General features: G+C 57.1%; 1 protein-coding gene across 3 annotated transcripts; it reads right to left on the bottom strand.

Moving 5' to 3' along the window:
• Positions 1-76: 76 nt before the first annotated feature.
• Stx1a (syntaxin 1A) lies at positions 77-18,229 on the bottom strand. 3 transcript variants are annotated; one of them, XM_020181350.2, is made up of 10 exons: positions 18,122-18,229; positions 9,624-9,701; positions 9,289-9,388; positions 6,398-6,472; positions 5,675-5,748; positions 5,482-5,590; positions 5,293-5,366; positions 3,919-4,056; positions 1,662-1,772; positions 77-1,363 (listed from the first exon to the last, which is right to left on the bottom strand). In XM_020181350.2, the coding sequence occupies exons 1-10, from the start codon at positions 18,149-18,151 to the stop codon at positions 1,286-1,288; spliced, it is 867 nt and encodes a 288-aa protein (XP_020036939.1). In that variant the 5' UTR covers positions 18,152-18,229; the 3' UTR covers positions 77-1,285. The 3 variants fall into 3 exon arrangements, with proteins under 3 accessions (XP_020036939.1, XP_073931833.1, XP_020036938.1); XM_074075732.1 differs by having other exon boundaries at positions 9,289-9,445; positions 18,122-18,140; XM_020181349.2 differs by lacking the exon at positions 77-1,363 and having other exon boundaries at positions 1,735-1,866.
• Between the last annotated feature and the right edge of the window lie 1,361 nt (positions 18,230-19,590).

The following is a 19,590-nucleotide window of genomic DNA, read 5'->3' on the forward strand; positions in this document are numbered from 1 at the left end:
TGGTGCAGTGGCTCAGGGTGTAGCCGAGTTCAAATGCCTATACCACAAAAAAAAAAAAGTGCAAAGCAGAGGCTGCTACAGATACAAATGTTTATTCTACATAAAAATCTCACAAAATGGGCAGCTGGTTGTACCAAGACCTTTGGTGAGGGGGTAGAGGGAGAAGTCGCTGTGGAAAAAGGCAACACGGACAGTGGTCACAGTCACTGGGCAGGAGCAAAGCTGAGGAAGGTGGGACCCACAGACACGGCCCCGTCCCCACTGCGTGCGCTCGCATGCACACTCCTTGCCTGTCAACGAGAAAGGGGTCTTGGGGGGGCGGCACGTTTGGACTGGAGAAGCCCCACGATGGCAAGGGTTGGGGGAGGCCCTCCCTGGCTGGCTGCTGAATACTGCATCCGGGACACCTGACACCATGTGGTACATCAACATAGACAGCAAGGGTACGGGGAGCCTGCAGGCCTGGAGTGCACCTGGGAGCAGTGTCCTGCAGACCCAGCCGAGGCCTTGTCAGGGACACTGGCCCAGGCTACAGCCTTCCCCGGGCAGAGGCCTGGCTGCAGCCTGGGCACCATGCAGCCTCTTTCAGATGATCTCATGGGCTCAGGCTCGCCCAGAGGGGTTGGTCCTGGGGCTGTAGGGAGGGAGACCATGGCTTTACCTCAGGTGGGGAAAGAGGTCTTGTTCTGACAGCCCAGCAGCCACAGCCCTGGCAGTGCTCAGCTAACAGAGGCTTGCTGCTGGGGCTGTCCCTCAGAGCCACCCCTCCCCAGCCTGAAAAGCAGCACCAGGTGGCTAGCCGAGTCCTGCCCTTCAGAGGGCTCGGCTGGGGGGACAGCTGGGGAGGCTAAAGGGCAGGTCAACGGAGGTGATGTTGGGATCCAGAGAGAGCCTGGGTGCCAGGGCACGGTGGACCCCAAGCCTGGAAGGATAGCGTTTGCTACCCGAACAGCCCTTCCTGGTCAGGGTGGGGCAGCCCGGGCTGGGGGCCTGAGCCCTCCCTGCATGGAAGTCACCCCCAGGTCCCCTGGCTGTTTCCGGCCCTTTTCCCCGCTGCCTCCTCTGCACAGACACACACTGTCACAAAATCATGCACACGACACGGCTCAGGGCAGGGTGGGGACATGGGCCCACGGCAGAGAGGAGCAGTGTGGGGTGGGAGGGAGGGTGCTCGGAGCCAGAAGGCAGGAGTAGGGAGAGCAACCCAGCCAGGCGGTGGCAACCGGGGGCCAGGGGTGCCTTCTCAGGGTGACCCATCCAAGGTGGAGTGGCAGGCAGGTGGCCTCTATCCAAAGATGCCTCCAAAGGTGGAGGCAATGACGATGCCCAAAATCACACAGCAGATGATAATCACGATCTTCTTCTGCAAGGAGGAGGGGCCTCAGTCAGAGGGGGCAGGGAGGGGTGCGGGGGAGGGGCAGAAATAAGGGCTGGGCTGGGGAAGGAGCTCAGTGGCAGAGCATTCATCTGACATAGGCAGGGCCCTGGATTCCATCTCTGCACTGTGCAGTAAGATGAAGGCTGAGGGCTGGAGGGTCAGGGTTTGGGGACAACCAGGGGTCAGACTGTGACGGGAAGGAGAAGGTTCCCATGGATGGGAAGGGGTGTGAAGTGGTCTGGGGGCTCTGGCAGGCGAGGGCTTGGCAGAGCTGGCTACTGACCCGGCGTGCTTTGCTCTGGTACTTGACGGCTTTCTTGGTGTCAGACACGGCTCTCTCTACATAATCCACGGCGTGCTCCACATTGTACTCAATCCTGTCGATCATTTCCCCCTGCAGGGCCAGGGCACCAGGGCTCCAGGGCTTATCCCTCAGGGTTAGGGTTGAGTTCGGGAGGGGCTCAGGGCAGGGTCTCCTGGACAGCACCCTGAAGTCGGGAGAAAGACAGAGTGAGGAGGGTGGACTGCAGCTTCTCACCTGTGCCTGGCCACTGGAGGCTCCTGGGCCAGCTCCCACACAGCATAGAGCAGCCATCCGGGGTGACACTGGCCATGCAGGCTCAGCCAAAGTGGGGACCATGCAAAAGGATGTCCAGCTGGGGATCTGACCCCCAGTGCTGGCAGAGGGCAAATGCCACACAGAGGAAGGCAGGAGCAAGAGTAAGTGGACTGATGCTGGGGGCTGTGGCTCATGCCTATAATCCCAGCTACTCAGGAGGCAGAGGTCAGGAGGATCGAGGCTTGGAGCCAGCTTGGGCAAGTAGTTTGCAAGACCCTATCTCAAACAAAAACAAAAACAAACCCATCCCAAAAAAAAAAGAAGAAAAAAACCCAAAAAACCCATCACAAAAATAGGGCTGGTGGAGTGGCTCAAGGTGAAGGTCCTGAGTTCAAACCCAGCACCGCAAAAAGAAAAAAAAGCGGGCTGTGGCCACAGTTTATGAAGTGACCACAGTTAAGTCCCCGCCCATCCGATTCAGGCACAATAGTCCCATCCAGTTCTGGCTGTCTCCATTTCAACCCTAAGATTCCCGCAGCTGTTCTATGCCTTACACTTTGATCCCATGCTCCTCCCAGGGGGCAATGTGACCATGGCACTGTCCCACAAAACTTCCACAAGAGGTGCGCGTTCCTTTGCAAGCTCAATGCCTTTGCTGGTGTCCAGGTCGCCATGGTCACTGGATGCGGCAGCAGCTTCCTCAAAGCCTCCCTACCTCCTAAGGTTAACACTACTCCCATACCCAAAACCCCCAAGTCAAGCTGGGCCTGCTGGTGCACACCTGTAATTCAGCACTCAGTAGGAGGAGGCAGGAGGACTGAGAGTCCCAGACCAGCCCGGGCTATCCAGTGAGATTCTGTTTCACAAAGCCAAAAATAATAATAATAACCAAGAGCTTCCAGGTGCTCAGTGTCGCTGGCCAGGCATCACACGGACCTTCCTTCTGCTCTTCAAGTAAGTCCAGCTCATGTCCCTCTGCCTAGGGCCAGCTCTTCACTGTCCCTGGGAAGTCTTCATAGCTGGCTCTTTTTCACCTCTTTGGTACCAGTGCAAAGTGGCCACCTTGGTCACTCTGTCACAGTGTTATTCAAGTGTGGTCCTCAGAGCCATCGGCACCCCAGAGACTTCCATTTGGGTTTGTTTGTTTTTTTGTGATACTGGGGATTAAACTCGGCCTCGAGTTTGTTAGCCAAGTGCTCTACCACTTCAGCCAGGTCCCCAGCCATTTTGTTTTGTTTGTTTTTGGCAGTACTTGAGGTTTGAACTCAGGGCCTCACTGCTAGGCAGGAGCTCTACCACTTGAGTGACTCCACCAGCTCTTTTTCATTGGTTATTTTTGAGGCAGGATCTCACTTTATGACTGAGCTGGCCTGGACTGTGATGCTTCTATTTGTGCTTCCCCTGTGTAGTTGGGATGACAGGCCTAAACCACTGCATCCAGCCACTGTTGAGATGGGGTGTTGTGAACATTTTTGCTTGGGCTGGACTCTGGGATCTCCACCTCCCAAGTAGCTAGGATTACAGGCTTGAACCACTGTGCCCCACCTTGTATTTTGTTTTTCAGATAGAATCTTGCTAACTTTGCCCACGCTAGTCTGGAACTGCGATCCTCCTGCCTCTGCCTTCTGAGTAGCTGGGATTACAGGCATGAATCACCACTCCTGATCTCCATTTGTTCTTTACTGAAGCTGCCTTTGTTTTAGGCCCCTCAGCTGTCTTGCTCACTGCTACACCCCCAGTTCCTACACAGAGATCCCTTATAAACAGCTGGTGAAAAAGACAGGATGGGGTGGGGAGGTGGGGGGGCCATGCAGGGCCAAGCAGAGCCATGCAGAGAGGGTCCTTTGGGCAGGCAGGTGCGTGGTTACCTGAGGACTCAGTCCCTCCCAGGTTGGGCAGCGTGTTGGGCAGAAAGGGCACAGTTAGTGCGGCCCTGGGTGCAGCTGGGGGTGGTGGGGACAGCAGGGACTCAGGTGCTCACCTGGCTCTCCACAAGCATGGCCATATCCGTGAACATGTCGTGTAGCTCCCGGATGCTGTTCTCCAGTTTGATGATCTCACTATGCCGGGTCTCAATCTCGCTCAGCGCCTGCTTCGAGATGCTGGAGTCCATGATGATCTGGGGGGTGGAGCAGGAAGCTGGGACCCGAGGCCTGGCCAGGGGCAGGCAGGACCAGGTAGGCAGAAGGCCAAGGTGGCAGGCAGCTAGCTGGGCTGGACAGCATTCTTTCAGAAGCAACAGGCACAGCCCCCCCCCACCTTCCTGTTTAGCTCCATCAGTTGTCACCTGATTTCTGGGTGGCCCAATTTCCTACCTACTTGTAATACTCACCCCTGCCCTGTGTCTGCCACAAGTAGTGTCAGTTTTTTTTTTTTTTTTTTGCGGTAATGGGGTTTGGACTCAGGGCCTACATCTTGAGCCACTCCACCAGCCCTTTTTTTTTTTTTTGTGAAGGGTTTTTTTTGAGATAGGGTCTCGAGAACTATTTGTCCAGGCTGACTTTGAACTGTGATCCTCCTTATCTCTGCCTCCTGAGTAGCTAGGATTACAGGCGTGAGCCACCGGCTCCCGGTTTAAAGTGTCAGTTCTTAGCACCAGCGTTTTAGAGCCCAAGTTCACTGTCCCATGGGGCGCAGGCCTTGAACTGCCTCTCGCTGCTTATCTCCTCACTGAATGTGACTGCCCCTCCCTGTCTCCTCCTGGAACCCCCACTCCCACACCTGCCTCTCCCACCTGTGTGCCACCTTCTAGCTGGGCATGGTGGTGCACACCTGTAATCTGAGCAGTTGGGAGCCTCAGGCAGGAGGATTGCTAGTTTGAGGCTAGCCTGGGCTACACAGCCAAGACCCCGTCTCAAAAACACAAAGGTGGAAAAAATTTAAAAAAATGGTGCCTTCTGTTCCGCAGAGCGTGCTGCTTCCCTGGAAAGCGGAGATGTCTTTCAGGAGGGGAAAGACCCCAAAGACAACAGGAGACTCTGGCCCTTATAAATGACCAGGGACAGCAAGGAAGTGAATCAGTCTGGGAGGCACCAGAGATTTAAAGGTTTTGCTTTGTTTTGTTTTGGGGTACTGGGGTTTGAACTCAGGGTCTCAAGCCTGCTAGGCAGATGCTCTAACCACCTGAGCCACTCCGCCAGCCCAGGGACATAGGTCTTGATTCCACCTTTGTCACTAACATTTATATGACCTCAGCCTGGTCCCTTCCCTTCTCTGAGACTAAAACCTGTGTCACTGGATGGCTGTGCCCACGAACTACCCTGACCCAGGACTTTGCACGCACACTGTGGTCTCGGTGGGGGCGGGGACAAGGATGGTTAGTGGGGCACGGTTAAGGGGTGGGATCCACACTCACCCCAGAGGCAAAGATGGCAGGGTTCCCACTCTCCAGCATGTCCTCCAACTCCTCACTGGTCGTGGTCCTGCCGGCTGGGGGCGGGGTCACACTGAGCGCACCGCCCTCTTAGGGAGCTCTAGGACTTTGGCCCCGCCCCGCCGGCCCAAGCCCCGCCCACCAGCCGCAGGCCCCGCCCTTTCAGCTCACTGATCTCCAGCTGCCTCTGGATGCGGCCCTTGCAGCGCTCGCGGTAGTCGGACTGCGTGGCGTTGTACTCGGACATGACCTCCACAAACTTCCGGGACAGTGTGGAGTGCTGGGAGCCCGGGAGAGGGGTGCGGGTGTCAGGACCCTCCGGGCCCGAGTCCCAGGTGCGTGCCCACCCCAGTGTCCTGCACACCTGTGTCTTCCGGATCCTCAGGTCTGCGGACGAGCGGTTCAGGCCCTCCTCCTGCTCGATGCTCTGCTCTATGCCTGCGGCGGCGGGGGGCAGGGGAGCAGGTGGCTTCTGAGCCATCACCTCCCCCCACACCCGCCCCATGGGGCTCCCCTCTCCCCGGGGGAGACCTAAGGGATGGAGTCACTCGGGAGAGTCGAGATGCAGCAATGGTGGGAGGCAGGTGTCTGCACCTACTGTGTGCTGGGTCTGGTGGCCCGGAGCGACCTGTGCACAAGGGTCATGCCCTGAATGTGGAGCAGGTGGCGCAGAGGCTGTGGTGTCCATGGGACCAGAAGGCGCTGACCACCTGACATCATGACCTTGTGTAGTAAAATGCCAGCGCTGCGGCCACTCCTGAAGTCCACCATGTCCTCAGCACTGTTACTGTTATTTGCGGGGCTGGGGATGGAACCTGGGGCCTGGTGCGTGCTAGGCAAGTGCTCTACCACTGAGCCGCGCCCCCAGCTTTCCCGTCACTTTTTTAGCTCTTTGTAGCAGAAGTGCGGGACAGTGACCAGAAGGTAGCACACCCTCAACATTGGCTTAAGGACCTGCGGCCATGGTCGGGTGTGAAGGAGCGCAGGGTGCCACCGTCCTATGGGAGAACAAGACCCGGGTGCCCTCCAGTCAGCGGAAGCAGTCTAGCCTAGGTGAGCGCTTCGGCCCAGTGGAAGCGGCACTCACTCTTTAACTTGGAACGAACTTTGTTGGCGGTCTTCTTTATATCTGTCATGAGTTCTTCCAGCTCCTCTTTCGTCTCTGGGGAGGTAGAAGGGATGGGGGTGTAGGCACCCCTACTTCCCCACTGCCTGATGGTCAGGCTCTGCCTCCTGTACCAGGGCCGGATGGGGACTGTGGGCAGGCCGGAGTCTTGGGTCTCTCCCCTCTTACCTTGGCTAAGGCTCTGTGTACAGCCCCAGTTCTGGGCCAGGGCCACACCAGCTGCAGCGCCCCCCCATCCCCCACCTCGCTCCTTGCAAGGAGCCTCCTTCCTCCTTCGTTGGCTTCCCTACCCCCTGCAGATAACAGATGGGTCTAAATTTAAGACAGGGATAATTGTCGAGCAGCTGGTGAGGCTGGAGTTGGCACTAAGGGTGGATACTTGAGCTGGCCTGAGCTGGGCTGTGCTAGGCTCACCTGGCCTTACCTGGTGACTCAGAAGGATAATGGGGGCCAAAGTCACAGCTACCACCACCCCCAATCCCCTCCTGTTCCCTTAGTGGCAGCCACAAGTGCCCAGTGGTGGGGCACTTTGTCCTCACAAAGGTGCTGAGCTCTGTGGAGTGCTAGGGTACAGGAGATGCCTAGCTTGGGTGGGAGTGATGGAGAAGTTCAAAGAGGTGACCCTGAGGGACAGAGTCCCCAGAGGTGGTGGGTAGCCATGAAGGTCAAGGTGGGGAAGGCCAGCAGCCTGGTGTTTCCAGTTCTTGTTCCAACTAGAACCATTTCCCTAAGCTGGCAGAGCCATGGGGGTGCCCAGTTTGTCCCTTCCCTAGAAGGCGGTTAGCTGCCTCCCCCCTGGGGTGCTCCTGGCAACACTGAAGCCACAGGTGGTCCCTATGATGCCCTTCAAAGCCAGGCCTGGGGTTCCTGGCAGTCACCTCAACTGAGTTTCTCCCAAGGGGGTTGGGGAGAGGTGTGGACAGTGGTGTATCCGGACAGCCACCTCCCAAGTGCAGCGTGAGTGGGCTGGAGTGGGGGGGTTCCGTGGAGTGGAGGGTGGTGCCTCGTTCACACGAACAAAGGCAAACTCGGTTACCAGCTGCTCTGACGTTTCAGCCTCTTTTGCTCAGACCCAAAATAGCCCAGCCGGATGGCAGCCCCCCTAGGAGGCAGAGCAGCCTGGGCCAGGAAAGTCCCCCACCCGCTGCCAGCCTTCCTCCTCCTCAGCTCTGCTCTGCCCTAGAGCCCTAATGTGGCACCCCCTCCCCATGGTGAGTGTCCGAGGCTCCACTAGGTCTTGCTGCTCAGCTCACAGACATTGTCCCCACTGTGCAGCCACAGGGGGAGAAGTGTGGACAGTGGTACAGGGGGCCCCAGGAGAGGAGATGGAATGACTGTCACCCCAGGCCTACCCTAATCCCAGCAGCTGAGGTCCCCCTCCCCAGTTCTTCAGAGTACTCACTTCTCACACACCCCCCCGCCCCCAGTTACCACTTCCTGACCACCCAGGACACCCAGATGCACACATGCCACCATCCTGGGCAAATGTCTCTCTGGGGCGTCTCTCCAGCCCTGGAAACAATTGTTGGCACAGGCCTCAGTTCAAATGTGCTCTGACACGGGAGAACATTATTTTGGCTCAACGACACCAGTGAGCTGGGGGTGAGGGGCCCCGGACAGGGGGCCATGCTGGAGACCAGAAAATCCACCCCATGGCACCAGCTGTCCCCCAAGTCATCTCTCGGACTTCCTTGGGCGTTTATGTGGCTAGAGTCTCCCAGAGGGGCTGAAAATACAGAAGGTGAGCAAGCTTGACCCAGTGGCCTGCTCTTTCCCCATGCAGATGCCTCAGGGAGCCCATCACTGCCTCCTTGGGTCTGTGGCTAGGGAAGAGGGCCCGAGGTGGGGCCTGGGTGTGGCAGCCTGGCACATATTGGTGTGGTCACCCATGTCAACAGGATGTAAGGCTGGATCAGAGGACCCTGTCTAGGGACAGAGTGGGGTCCAGACTCATGCAGGCTCTCTGTGTAGAAGGAGAGAGGTTACTTCCTGGAGCCCTGAGAATGCCTGGCTCCAGGGTACCAAGTGGCTGGGTGCCAGGGCTGCCAGCTCTTGCCGGAAGCTCTGCTTTCTTGGCCGGCCAGCCCTCCCACAGTGCTACCACTGCTGCCTCAGAGCCACCATCTGCTCCCTGGGGAGGCGGGACAGGGAGGGGCCAGGCGGGGCGGCCTCCAATTGATCAGAGCCAGCTCTTTCCTTCCCAGAACCCCAGGCTGCAGCCAGCCCTGTGGCCTTAGAAAAGTCAGGTACTGTGGGAGGGTCACATTGGCTGCCTGACCCTACCCAGGCCCCAGGAGAGCACCTCACCACCCCCAAGTTTGTTTTTGGTTTTTTTGTTAGTTTGTTTTTTGGCAGTACTGAGGTTTGAACTTAGGGCACAACACTTGCTAGGCAAGTGCTTTACCATTTGAACCATGCCCCCAGTCCTTTTTGATTTGGTTTTTTAGATAGGGTCTCACACTTTTCCCTGGAGATCCTCCTACCTCTGCCTTCTGAGTATCTGGGATTACAGCTATGCACCACTATACCTGGTCCAGTCCCCCAAGTCTTTTTTTTTTTTGAGGCTGAGCCACTCCACTATCCCTATTTTTGTGAAGGGTTTTTTGAGATAGGGTCTCGTAGAACTATTTGCCTGGGCTGGCTTTGAACCCAGATCCTCCTGATCTGTGTCTCCTGAGTAGCTGGGATTACAGGCGTGAGCCACTGGCGCCTGGTGTCCCCGAGTCTTTGCATGGAAGCAGGGTCCAGTTGTCCAGTCCTGGACAGTCCTATAGAACCCTCCTCCCCAGCCTGGCTAGCACACCGTACCCTAAGCCCAGTCCCCTGGCAGGCGTGGGTGCCCCCCCACTCACTCTCATCGGGGTTGGGGGAGGCCAGGATAGCACTGTGCTTCCGTTTCACCTCGTCCACGTTCTCTGCAATCTTGTCAATGAAGCCCCGGATTTCCTCCACCTGGGTACCAAGGTCAAGGTCAAGGTCAAGAGGGGCTGGCTACTCCCACAGGTCCTTCTAGAGGGGTGGAAAGGTGTGTGAAATTCCCATCCATAATTTTGCTCTATCCACCCTCCAAAAAGGTTCATTTGGGGGAGCCCAAGGGCTGTGGAGCCAGGCACAAGTGGGCGACAACCCTGGGCATGGCTCAGAGGTGGCCCCCAGGTACAGCAGGAGAGATCAGTGGCTGCCCTACCTGCTCGAAGAACTCATCCATGAAGCGGTCTCGGTCCACAGTGACAGTGACATCGTCATCGTCATCGCTGTCCTTGGCCTGCACAGGATTGTGTACAGTGAGCGGACCTGCTGTTAGGACCCCTGGGCCCTGCTGGACCAGGATCCCACATTGCACGGTATTTGTATGCACAAACCCATGCAGGGGGAAGCCCCACCGCCGGAACCGCCCCTCCCTCCTGGAGGATCTGGGCAGAGACAGGGACAGACCTGCCTGTGCCTTCAGCTCCCGCCACAGCGAGACCTGGGGAAGTCCTGGGCATGTAGCACAAGGACAGGGGCCTTGCCTGTCAGGTGTGGCAGCAACCCTCTCCCCAGCCTAGCTGCCTGTCTCCTCCTGACAGCTAGGGAGGCCCTGCCATAGGGAGCCATCCAGCCTCGAGGCTTGGTGCCCCCACCTCCCAGTCAGTGTTCCCCAAGACTGAGGCCAGCTGGTGGACTGGTATGTGTGCAAGTTAGCTTGGCCTGTCTGACTACTTCACGTCACAGGCTTTGCCTGAGACAGTCAGCCTATAGGCCACGTTGTCTATTCTTCAGGCCCACTGGCTTCTCTTTCTTTTCTGAGACAAGGTCTCACTGTGTAGCATAAGCTGGCCTTGAACTCTCCATCCTCCTGTGTCAGCCTCCCTGTGTCGGCGTGCACCGAGTTCCCAAGCACCCTTTTCAGGGGGCCCTGTAAGGGGGAGGTCTGCTGCTCCATCCCAGGCCCACTGAACCTGCCCCAAGACGCGGGGAGACCCATACACTCGCAGCCAGGCTTGACAGGCTGTCCGTGTCGGGCTTGCTGAGCATCAGCTTGGCCCTAGAAGGCCTTACTGGTCATCTCTCCCTTGCCAGTCTTGACCTTGGACCTGATGCTCCTTCCTTCCAACCCCAGAGCTGGCCCAGCAGGTGCAAGGGGCAGGACGAATTGTCACTGGCTGGAGGCCTGTCTTAGTTCTCAGCCACAGACAGGGGTGTTCTCCCACCCTCCACGGCTCCAGGAGCAACTGTAACAAAAGCCACTGTCCTGGGCTGGGGACCATTCTGTTACCTTCCCAGAGTGTTGCTCAGAGTTATTACTGTCCGCCCACACCTGGAGATGGCCAGGGTCAGCCCATTCTGCTGCCAAGGCCAGCCTCCCTCTGCATAGCAAGGCAAGGATAGCCAGGGGGACCTAGGGCAGGGGCTGAGGGTCCTCCCTCTGGTTCAGATGGCCTTCTGTGGAATGCGGACAATGATGTTTGGCCGAGGGGAGGGAGGGGCAGAGAATGGAGAGGCAGCAGAGGCGTACACAGCCCCAGCACCCCGCCAAAGTGGGTCCCACTGAGAGAGAGTGTGGGGTGGCTGGAGGCGGCTCAGAGGGGCTCCTTCTATCTAAAATCACACCTCCTCCCCCGCCAGCTAAAATAACCCCTTCCCTCTCCCTAGCATCTGTGGCGGCTGCCAGGTGGCAGCCCCTCCCCCACTCCAAGCCCACCCCATAGCCACAGGGAAGCTGAGAGCCATTGCCACACTTTTGGACCATGTCAGGCCCAGAAGTTGAGTCAGAGGAGCACTCTCTAGGAAAACTGAGGCACAGGGAGCCTACAGGGTCCCAGATGCCTATCTGGGGCAGTCACACAGTTTGGGAAGTGGGTCCTGGAGGACCACAGAGTATTGTCATTCCATGTCCTGCACCAAAGGCCAGGGAGGCCGGGAAAGGATGGAAAGAGAATATTCTAGTTACTCCTCTAGCAAGAGGAGTATCAAGTGGCTCACGCCTGTAATCCCAGCTGCTCTGGAGGCAGAGATCTGGAGCTTCGTAGTTCAAAGACAGCCTGGGCAAATAGTTCGTGAGACCCTCTCAAAAAAATCCATCACAAAAAAAGGGCTGGTGGAGTGCCTCAAGGTGTAGGCCCTGAGTTCAAATCCCAGTAACCGCAAAAAAAAACAAAAGTGTCTGAGGTGAGGGTTAATGCCAGGCCTGCAGAGCCACCTGCCCTGCCCTCTGAGACCCCCGTGGACCTGAGCCTGCCATTTGTCAAACAGGGACCTGTCTTCTCCAGGTGTGTGGTCACCTCCACTCCCCCTGCCCAGAGGGGTGAAGCTGGACCTAGAAGATTCTTCCAGAAAGGGCAGGTAGGAACAAACCCAGGACCTCCCTCTTGTTAGGGCGGAGCTGGGAAGCAGAGACCAAGGGCCAGGGTCTGATTCAGCGTGACCCCAAAGGGAATGAGACAGTTTGGGGCTTGACCTCATAGCCAAGATCAACCCAGCTGAAGCTCCCGGCGAAACCCACAGGTGACCAAGGGGCCTTTCTCTCCAGGACCCCTGCCTCCTTCTGGGATGGCTGGATGTCTCAGCCCACCGTCCACTCCATCCACTGCTCCGAGTGAGGCAAGACTCACCAGAGTCCACTCCTGGTGCTCTCTGCCAGCTGCCCTCAGCATGGAAGGGCTCACTGATCCCATGAGGCCCACTAACCCCTCCTCATTAAGTACCTCTTTCTTCTGGAAGCTTCTCTCCTCACCAGTTTCTTGCTTGTCTGACTGTCCACACTGTTCACTTTCTTTGACCATCACTGGCTTCCCAGGCAGCTCTGCCCACCTCGGATAGCCTCAGCCGTGAGCAAGTCCTTCCCTTTCCTGCTGTTTGGCTCCAGGCCATAAAAAGCCTGTGCCTTCTCCCCAGAACAACCCTGCCAGAGAGCTGAACACAGCACCCATATCCTGCCTGGCTTTCTCTTTCTGAGTTAAGCATTGCTTCCACTCCCCAGGGGCCCCTCCCTGGTTCCGTTCTGCCTCTGTCTTCTCCTGCAGCACAGCACACAGACTGAATCTGATTGTGTCTGAGCAGTGCCAAAGGGCCCATCCATCCCCTCCCTCCTTCTAGCTGGTCTACCTCTATTAATGTGGCTACAGATGATCGTGTAGTAAGAAAGCCCAAGCCCTTCCCCCACCGTGGTCTCTGTGGTTGGATTTTGGGTTCAAGTGAAGAACCTTTTTCCTGTTTCATTTCTTCATTTGTTCTGATCTTCCTTTTGGTTGGTGAGAGCCTAATGATTCCTCACTCTGTTGCCCCACCACAACCTCATCCTCTTACAAGCCAGAGGCCTGTGGCACCTTGCTGGAAATACCCCCTATTAACTCAAATCTTTAATCAGTTGTCATTGGACACTGAGTTAAACAAGGATGTAGAATATCAGAGGCAGGCCCCTTTGGGTCTCCCAGCATCTGGCTATGTAGTCTAAGCTGGCCTTGAACTCCAGATACCCCTGCTTCTGCCTCCTGAGTGCTGGATTATAAGTGTGCACCACCATGCTCAGACACATTTGTGACCAAAATAGAACTAGCATGGCGGCTAGCCTGCCATGCTGTCTGTCTTCCTGGTGTCTTGCCAAGGTTAGGCATCGTACACATATACCCAGGCATTTGTGGAGTGACGAGGGGGTCACCAGCGCAGCCAAAGCCCTGGAGAAGGGGCTGGGATGGGAGTTAGGGTCGTGGGAAGCCTTGCGTGGTGTGGCAGCGAGAGCCACAGGGCAGTTATAAGCTTAAAGGCCCAAATGCCCTCTGGTCAGACATGCCCAGGCACCACATGGGCACCTTCCCTGGCTCACGATGCCTGGCTCCATTGTTCTCCAGAACCCCTCCTCAAACTCCCCAGCTCAGCTCCCCTGTGCCTCAGGACCCCCAAGCCAGAAGCCTGGGCATCCACAATACTTCTCCCTTTCTCGGTCCCTCTAACATCCAATTTGTCCTAGGGTTTCATGCTCCTTGTTCTGAGGTTTTCAACCCTAGTCTAGCTCCAGAACCCCATGGGAGACTTAAAAAAACCAATTCCCCCCCCCACCGCAGGCTGAATGGGAGTTTAAGAGTTTAAGGGGGTTGGGTTGGTGAGGCTCAGGATTTTTTTTTTTTTTTGGTTTTGTAGTTCTGGGGTTTGAACTCAGGCACCTGCACTTGCTAGGCAGGTACTCTATCACTTGAGCCACACCCTCAGCTCTTTCTGCTTTAATTCTTTTTTTCAGATAGGGTCTCATGTTTGCTGGGGCCTTAGACCAAGCTTCTCCTACCTACATCTCCCTTGCAGCTGGGATCACAGCTGGACTTGATGTAGCTCCCTACAGCTCTCTCCCAAGTAGCTGGGATTACAGGTGTGAGCTGCCACACTTGACAAGGTTTAGGTTATAAAAGCCTCCCCCCAGGCTGGATATGGTGGTGTGGGCTTGTAATCCCAGCACTTGTGAAGCAGAGACAGAAGGATGGAGAGTTGCTGGGTTCCATCCCTAGCACTACAAAAATAAAAGGTGCCCTCTATCTCAAGAAGGCCCTTATCTGGCCTCCCCGCTTCTGGCTGGCTATCCCAGCTCAGGCCTTCAGCCTGAGCATGCCGGGAGGCTGGAATGCTGCTCCAGCTAACGGGTCAGGAAGAAGACCTGGCCAGTGCCACTGTGAGCAGAAAGCCGAGCTGTCCCTGGTGAGTGTCAGGCAGCCCTGGTGGTCTTCCTGGAAGAGTCCGGGATTCCAGGACACCTTCCCAGAAACAAAAGTCTCATTGCTCCAAGAGGCTGGGCGGCCTCCAGGCCCGTCCCAGGTGATGGCATCAGGCCAGCCAGCAGGGTTGATTCATCACCACTGAGCCAAGCCAGGGCTGTTGTCTGCCTTGAGGGCTATTTTTTTCCCTTCCTCTTTTTAATGGCTAATCAAAGTCAATATCACTAGTGCAGAGAGGCCCTGAGCCGAGTCAGGGGTGTGCGAGAGGCCAGGCTGGTTTCCAGGAAGGCGAGCTCACAGTCTGGGCCCCTTTGCCATTTCTCCACCTCTGGAGCTGTGTCCTCCCTGCCTCCCACACCAGATCATCCCCTTCATAGGGCTCCAGAGAGCTCAGGGAAGCCCTGGAAAGAGGCTGAGCTCTGCTGCATGACCTTGAATAAACCCTAGCCGTCTCTGATCTTCAGTGCTGGGCTGTGTAATACAGGTAGGAGTGCTTGCCCAGCAAGCGTGAGACCTTGGGTTCCATCCCCAGTACAGCCAAAACCAAAACCATTCCCCAGATGCATCCCAGATAAAAATGGACCCAAACCCATTGTTTAGTCTGAGAACTCTCTCTAAGGAAAGGAGGGATGGAGGGAGACCCTGACTTGGGCCTCTTCCTGTCTCAGGTGACACCAGTTCAGGTCTACAGATAAGGAGATGAGCAGAGAGGTTAGGTGGGCACAAGGGGTACCTTGGCTTCTGCTTTCAGTGAGCTGGACCTGTCTGGACCTCAGGGGACCCTGGAGGCTGGGAGTCAGGACCCCTGCTCTTTCTTGTTTTGTTTCTACTCTTTGCTTTCACCTGAGCTGGTCCCTCCTTCTGGGTCACCCTGTCTCCTCCTATGAGGACCAAATCCTCCATTTGGGCCACCCTGCCCATCTTCTCCTTCCTGCAGGTTTCATGTGTGCTGCTGGCTCAGAATGGACATGAACAGCCCAGGAAGTCCCCAGAAAGAAAATCAGGGGGGCTTGGGCAGCTCCACACCAAGGAGATGTTTACCCTAAAAGTCTCTCCTCAGTGGGTGATATGGTCCTGTCTTTGCCCCTCTGGGTCCCCATGATCCACCTGCACCCTGGGGAGTTAACTGACCCCCAGGGTCTGCCTACCATGCTGAGGCCTCACGCTGGACCCATGATCCTCTATACTGCCCCTCTGCAGAACTGGGAGAAGTGGCTCGGTGAAAGGTGGGGGCTGGAGGAGGCTGAAGGGCTGGGCCGGGCCTGCAGAGCGCTGAGGAAGCACGCCAGCTCCTTCCCCAAGTGTGACTTTTATAAATAAGCTCCCTTCTTTCCAAATGTGGTGGCGCTGGGTGGGGGAGGAGAAGGAGGAGGAGGAGGAAGAGAGGGAGAGAGGGAGGGCTGGGAACCGTGTACAGCTGCTGTCCTGAGCCCATGTCTGGCCAGGCTGGCCAGCCCTGGCTTCTTCACTCCTGGGGGATCTGAGCTGCAAAGTCTGACTCCCCCAAATGTGGAGCCTAAGTCAGGAGACCTGGGGCCATACCCCACAGCCTGAGAATCTGAGTTCTAGGTTGTCCTCTTTCTGCTTCACAGATGGGAGCCCCAGGCCCAAAAAGGACTTTCTAGGAAAGACAGAGAGCTGGTGGAAGGCTAAAGTGGTAGAGCACCTACCTAGCAAATGTAAGGCCCTGAGTTCAAAATCCCAGTGCTGCAAAAAAGAAGACTTTTTTTTGTGGTACTGGAGCTTGAACTCAGGGTCTACACCATGAGCCACTCTACCAGCCCTTTTTTCTGAAGGTTTTTTTGAAATAGGGTCTCTAAACAGCTATTTGCCCAGGCTGGCTTCGAACCATGATCCTCCTGATCTCTGCCTCCTGAGTAGCTGGGATTACAGGCGTGAGCCACCAGCACCTGGCAAAAAACTGTTAAAATAAAACAGTTTATGTAGGAAAGGCAAAGTCCCCAAGACTGACTATTCCACCCCAGCCAGTGTGGTCTGCCAGCTGCCGAAGGCAGCTAGAAGCCCTCCGTCACGGGGCATGGCCACAGTCACGGGGCTCTGAATGCCCTGGGTGAGGTGGTGTGCTTTGAGAGGGAGCCTCAGGCAATTCATGGCAAAGCCAGAGCCTGGTCTGATGGTGCACACTCGTAATCCCGATACTCAGGAGGATCGAAGGTTCAAGGCCAGTTGGATCAAAATCCTGGGTCAAGTTCCTCACAACCCAAGCTCTCCTTGGGGTCCCCAGTTCCAGCCAAGCCTAAGTCTGACCATCTTCAGAGACTAGGTAAAGCCCCCTCTCTACTAGCCCCCATTCTACCAAACAAGCTGCAGTTATTCCTCGGTACCTCAGTTTCCCCTCCTGTGGAAAGGCTGCCAGCAGATGGAAAGAACCTTGTTTCCCAACCATCCAGTTTCTTTACCTGGCACCTCAAGTAACACAGGGCCATCCATCACCAGGACAGCATGCTGTCAGACTCAAGTGGCACAGGACATTTGAGGGCAACCACAAGGGCTGGCAGGGGACGTGTTTGGAGACCATACGGGACTTGAGGGACCATCTTTTGAAACCTCCTGGGGTTTACTACAGAGGGCTGGGCTCTGGGCCAGGAATAACCCAGGTCTGCAGGCAGGTGGGGGCAGGCAGGCTGAGAAGCTGGTAGACAGAGGAGAGAACAAGGCCTGACTCCATAGCCAGGAAAGAAGACCAGTAGAATAGCAGGGGAATCCCAGGCACAAATTTGGGGAGCTTCTGCCCAGACAGCTCAAGCTACAGGGTCAAAACCCTGAGGACACTTGAAACTTTCTTGTTCGGGGGTCCTAGGGCTCTGGCTCTAAGTGGGAAGTGTTCTGGCGGGGAGGGGGGTTACTGAACTGGGGGGCTCTCAGATCAGTGGGGCAAGGCCTGCCAGCAGTGGTCAGACACAGGATCAGTTGAGTCAACCTGGTACAGAGCCTGGACTCCCCCTCCCACTGGGAGACTTCAGTTCCACTATGAGCCCCTCCCCCAGCCATTATCCTTGTGTCCTCCCAAAAGGCAGAGGCCAGGAGATGAGGACCCCTACCGATGAGAAACTGATGGCTGGGGTCTCTGTCTGGGCTGGGAGATGGTATGTGGGCTGTAACTCAGAACCTTTGTGCATCCTCCTACCCCCTCCAAACCCCGCCCCAAGAGCCACACCCCAAGGGGCCTCGGAGACACAGGTAGAAAAATAGATTCAGGTCGCGGTCAGACCAGGGAACCCAGGAAAGGGTCTGGAAACGCCAGCCTGGGCAGTCCGCCAAAGGTGGACTTGGGGTGGGGGGGAGCGGTGAGGGTGAGGGTGAGGGCAGGTGTGATCCCCACCTCCCAAACCCAGAGCGATCGGAGGATCCCGACCTCGATCGGGCAGACTGGAAGCCACAGGTGATGGGGAGCCACAGGTGATGCGGGGGCGCGGCACCCCAAGACAGCTCCAGTTCAGGAAGCCACCCCCATCCGGCGGCTGGGCTTCCGCAGCGCGCCCCGCAGCGGGGCTTTGGGCAGGGGGTCGTCCCCGGCCGGTCCCCACCATCTGTCTCTACCGAAGGTGGTGATGATTAGGGAGGAGGGGTACACAGGAGACTCGGGGACAAGGCAAGTGGGGGGGCATCAGAGACCAGACCCGCTCGGCAGGCCGGGGAGAGATCAGGTTTCTGTCCCGTCCCCGATCCCCCATAATAATCCTCCGATCCCACTCAAAAAGCAGGGGGGCCCCGAAAAGTTTATCTAGGACCCCAAGGCTCCAGCTGCCAGCTCACTGGTCAGCTCAGCCGAGCTCCAGCAAGCCCGTGACCCCGAGTGGGTCGGAGGGGCGTTATCCGGAGGGAGGGTCAGGGTCCCCCCAGGCACGCACGGCCACCTTCGCTCCAGCTGGGATGTCCAGACTGTCCCCCCCTCCTTCCCTCCCCATCGATGGCAGCGGGATCCGAACCTGGAGTGTGCAGCGCGCTGGCGCTCAGCAGCCCGGCAGCGGGCCGGACTTACCGTGCGGAGCTCCTGGGTTCGGTCCTTCATGCTCCCGGGAGTGGCAGCGGCGCCGGCTGCAGCCGAGTGAGCCCCGCATGCGCGGAGGCCGCCCCGCGGCTGCGCAGCGCCAGCCCGGCCCCGCCCCGGCCCCGCCCAAGCCGGCCCCGCCCAGCGCCGGCCAAGCCCGGCCCCGCCCCCCGGAGCCACGCCCCTTTATTTAGACCTCGGGATCGTGACCCTCTACCTTCTCCACCTGTGATCCCTGCAGGGAATCGGCCTCCAGAGCCCCCGTTCCTCCCTTCACAACCCTCCCAACCCCAGCATCCAGCCGTTCAGCACCCCTGCGTCCCCGGGAATTGCTGGAGATTGGAACTCCGCCCCCCTCCTTTTTTTTTTTTTTTTGCCGTATTGGGGTTTGAACTCAGGGTCTACACCTTGAGCCACTCCACCAGCCCTTTTTTGTGGTGGGATTTTTTTCGAGATAGGGTCTCTAGAACTATTTGCCTAGGGTGGCTTCAAACTGCGATCCTCCCGATCTCTGCCTCCTGAGTTGCTAGGATTGCAGGCGTGAGCCACCAGTGCCTGGCTGGAATTCCCTTCTTGACTTTCTTGCCTTGGGACCGCCAACATCCTTCCCTTCCCAGGGGAATTCCCTTCTCAAAATCCCCCTGCCGAGAGCCGGTGGCTCACGCCTGTAATCCTAGCTACTTAGGAGGCAGAGATCAGGAGGATCCAGGTTCAAAGCCAGGCTCTGACAAAACAGATGGAGAGACCCTATCTCAGAAAAAAAAAAAAAATCACAAAAAAAGGGCTAGGGGAGTGACTCAAGGTGTAGGTCCTGAGTTCAAACCCCAGTAACACACACACACACACACACACACACACACACACACACAAAATCCCCATCCGGGAGTTCTACCCCTACCCTTCCCCTTCTTCCATCCTCTCATCCAGACAGAAGCTGGGCAACCACCCCTTTCCTTTAGTTCCCTGGCCCTCAGCAGGCTGCAGGAATCCCTCTGTCTTTGAGAAAGGTAGATAAAGATTGCAACACCCTGTCTTCCCCATGTCCCAAGCCCTGAGCTCCAGCCCCAGCCAGGCCTGAGGTCCTGTTTCTATGTAGAGGCTAGAGACAACTCAGCGCGGGCCCTTTCAATGCGAGAATCTTAGCACTACCTGTGGAGGGTGGGCATGGGGTGCTAGTGAGGAGCAGGTGGACCTTTCAGCTCCTTGCCAGTATTTGTTGCAAATGCAGTCAGCCCCCTCTTACCCACAGACATCCTACCTCCTCCTGGCCTCTTCTGTGCAGTGGTCCAGGTCCTCTGGACCCTCCCACCCCAGCCAAGCAACAGCCCCCATTCCCCAGGGCTGTCAAAGCATTGCTCTGGACCAAGTCCAGCCCCCTACTGCCCAGAGTGTCTGGGCCTGACACCTCTCCCAGACTTCCAGCACAGGTTAGAGTAGCTGGCTGGCAGCCTGGGGACACT

The sequence above is a fragment of the Castor canadensis genome, chromosome 6 (assembly GCF_047511655.1).
Source record: "Castor canadensis chromosome 6, mCasCan1.hap1v2, whole genome shotgun sequence".
In the NCBI taxonomy this organism is placed as follows: Eukaryota; Metazoa; Chordata; class Mammalia; order Rodentia; family Castoridae; genus Castor; species Castor canadensis.

Coding starts and splice junctions, on each gene's coding strand:
- Stx1a (XM_020181350.2), bottom strand. CDS start 18,151: ATGAAGGACCGAACCCAGGAGCTCCGCACG. Junction 5,591..5,674: donor TGAGGATCCGGAAGACACAG/GTGTGCAGGACA, acceptor CCGGGCTCCCAG/CACTCCACACTGTCCCGGAA. Junction 1,773..3,918: donor CCATGCTTGTGGAGAGCCAG/GTGAGCACCTGA, acceptor CTGGCCCTGCAG/GGGGAAATGATCGACAGGAT.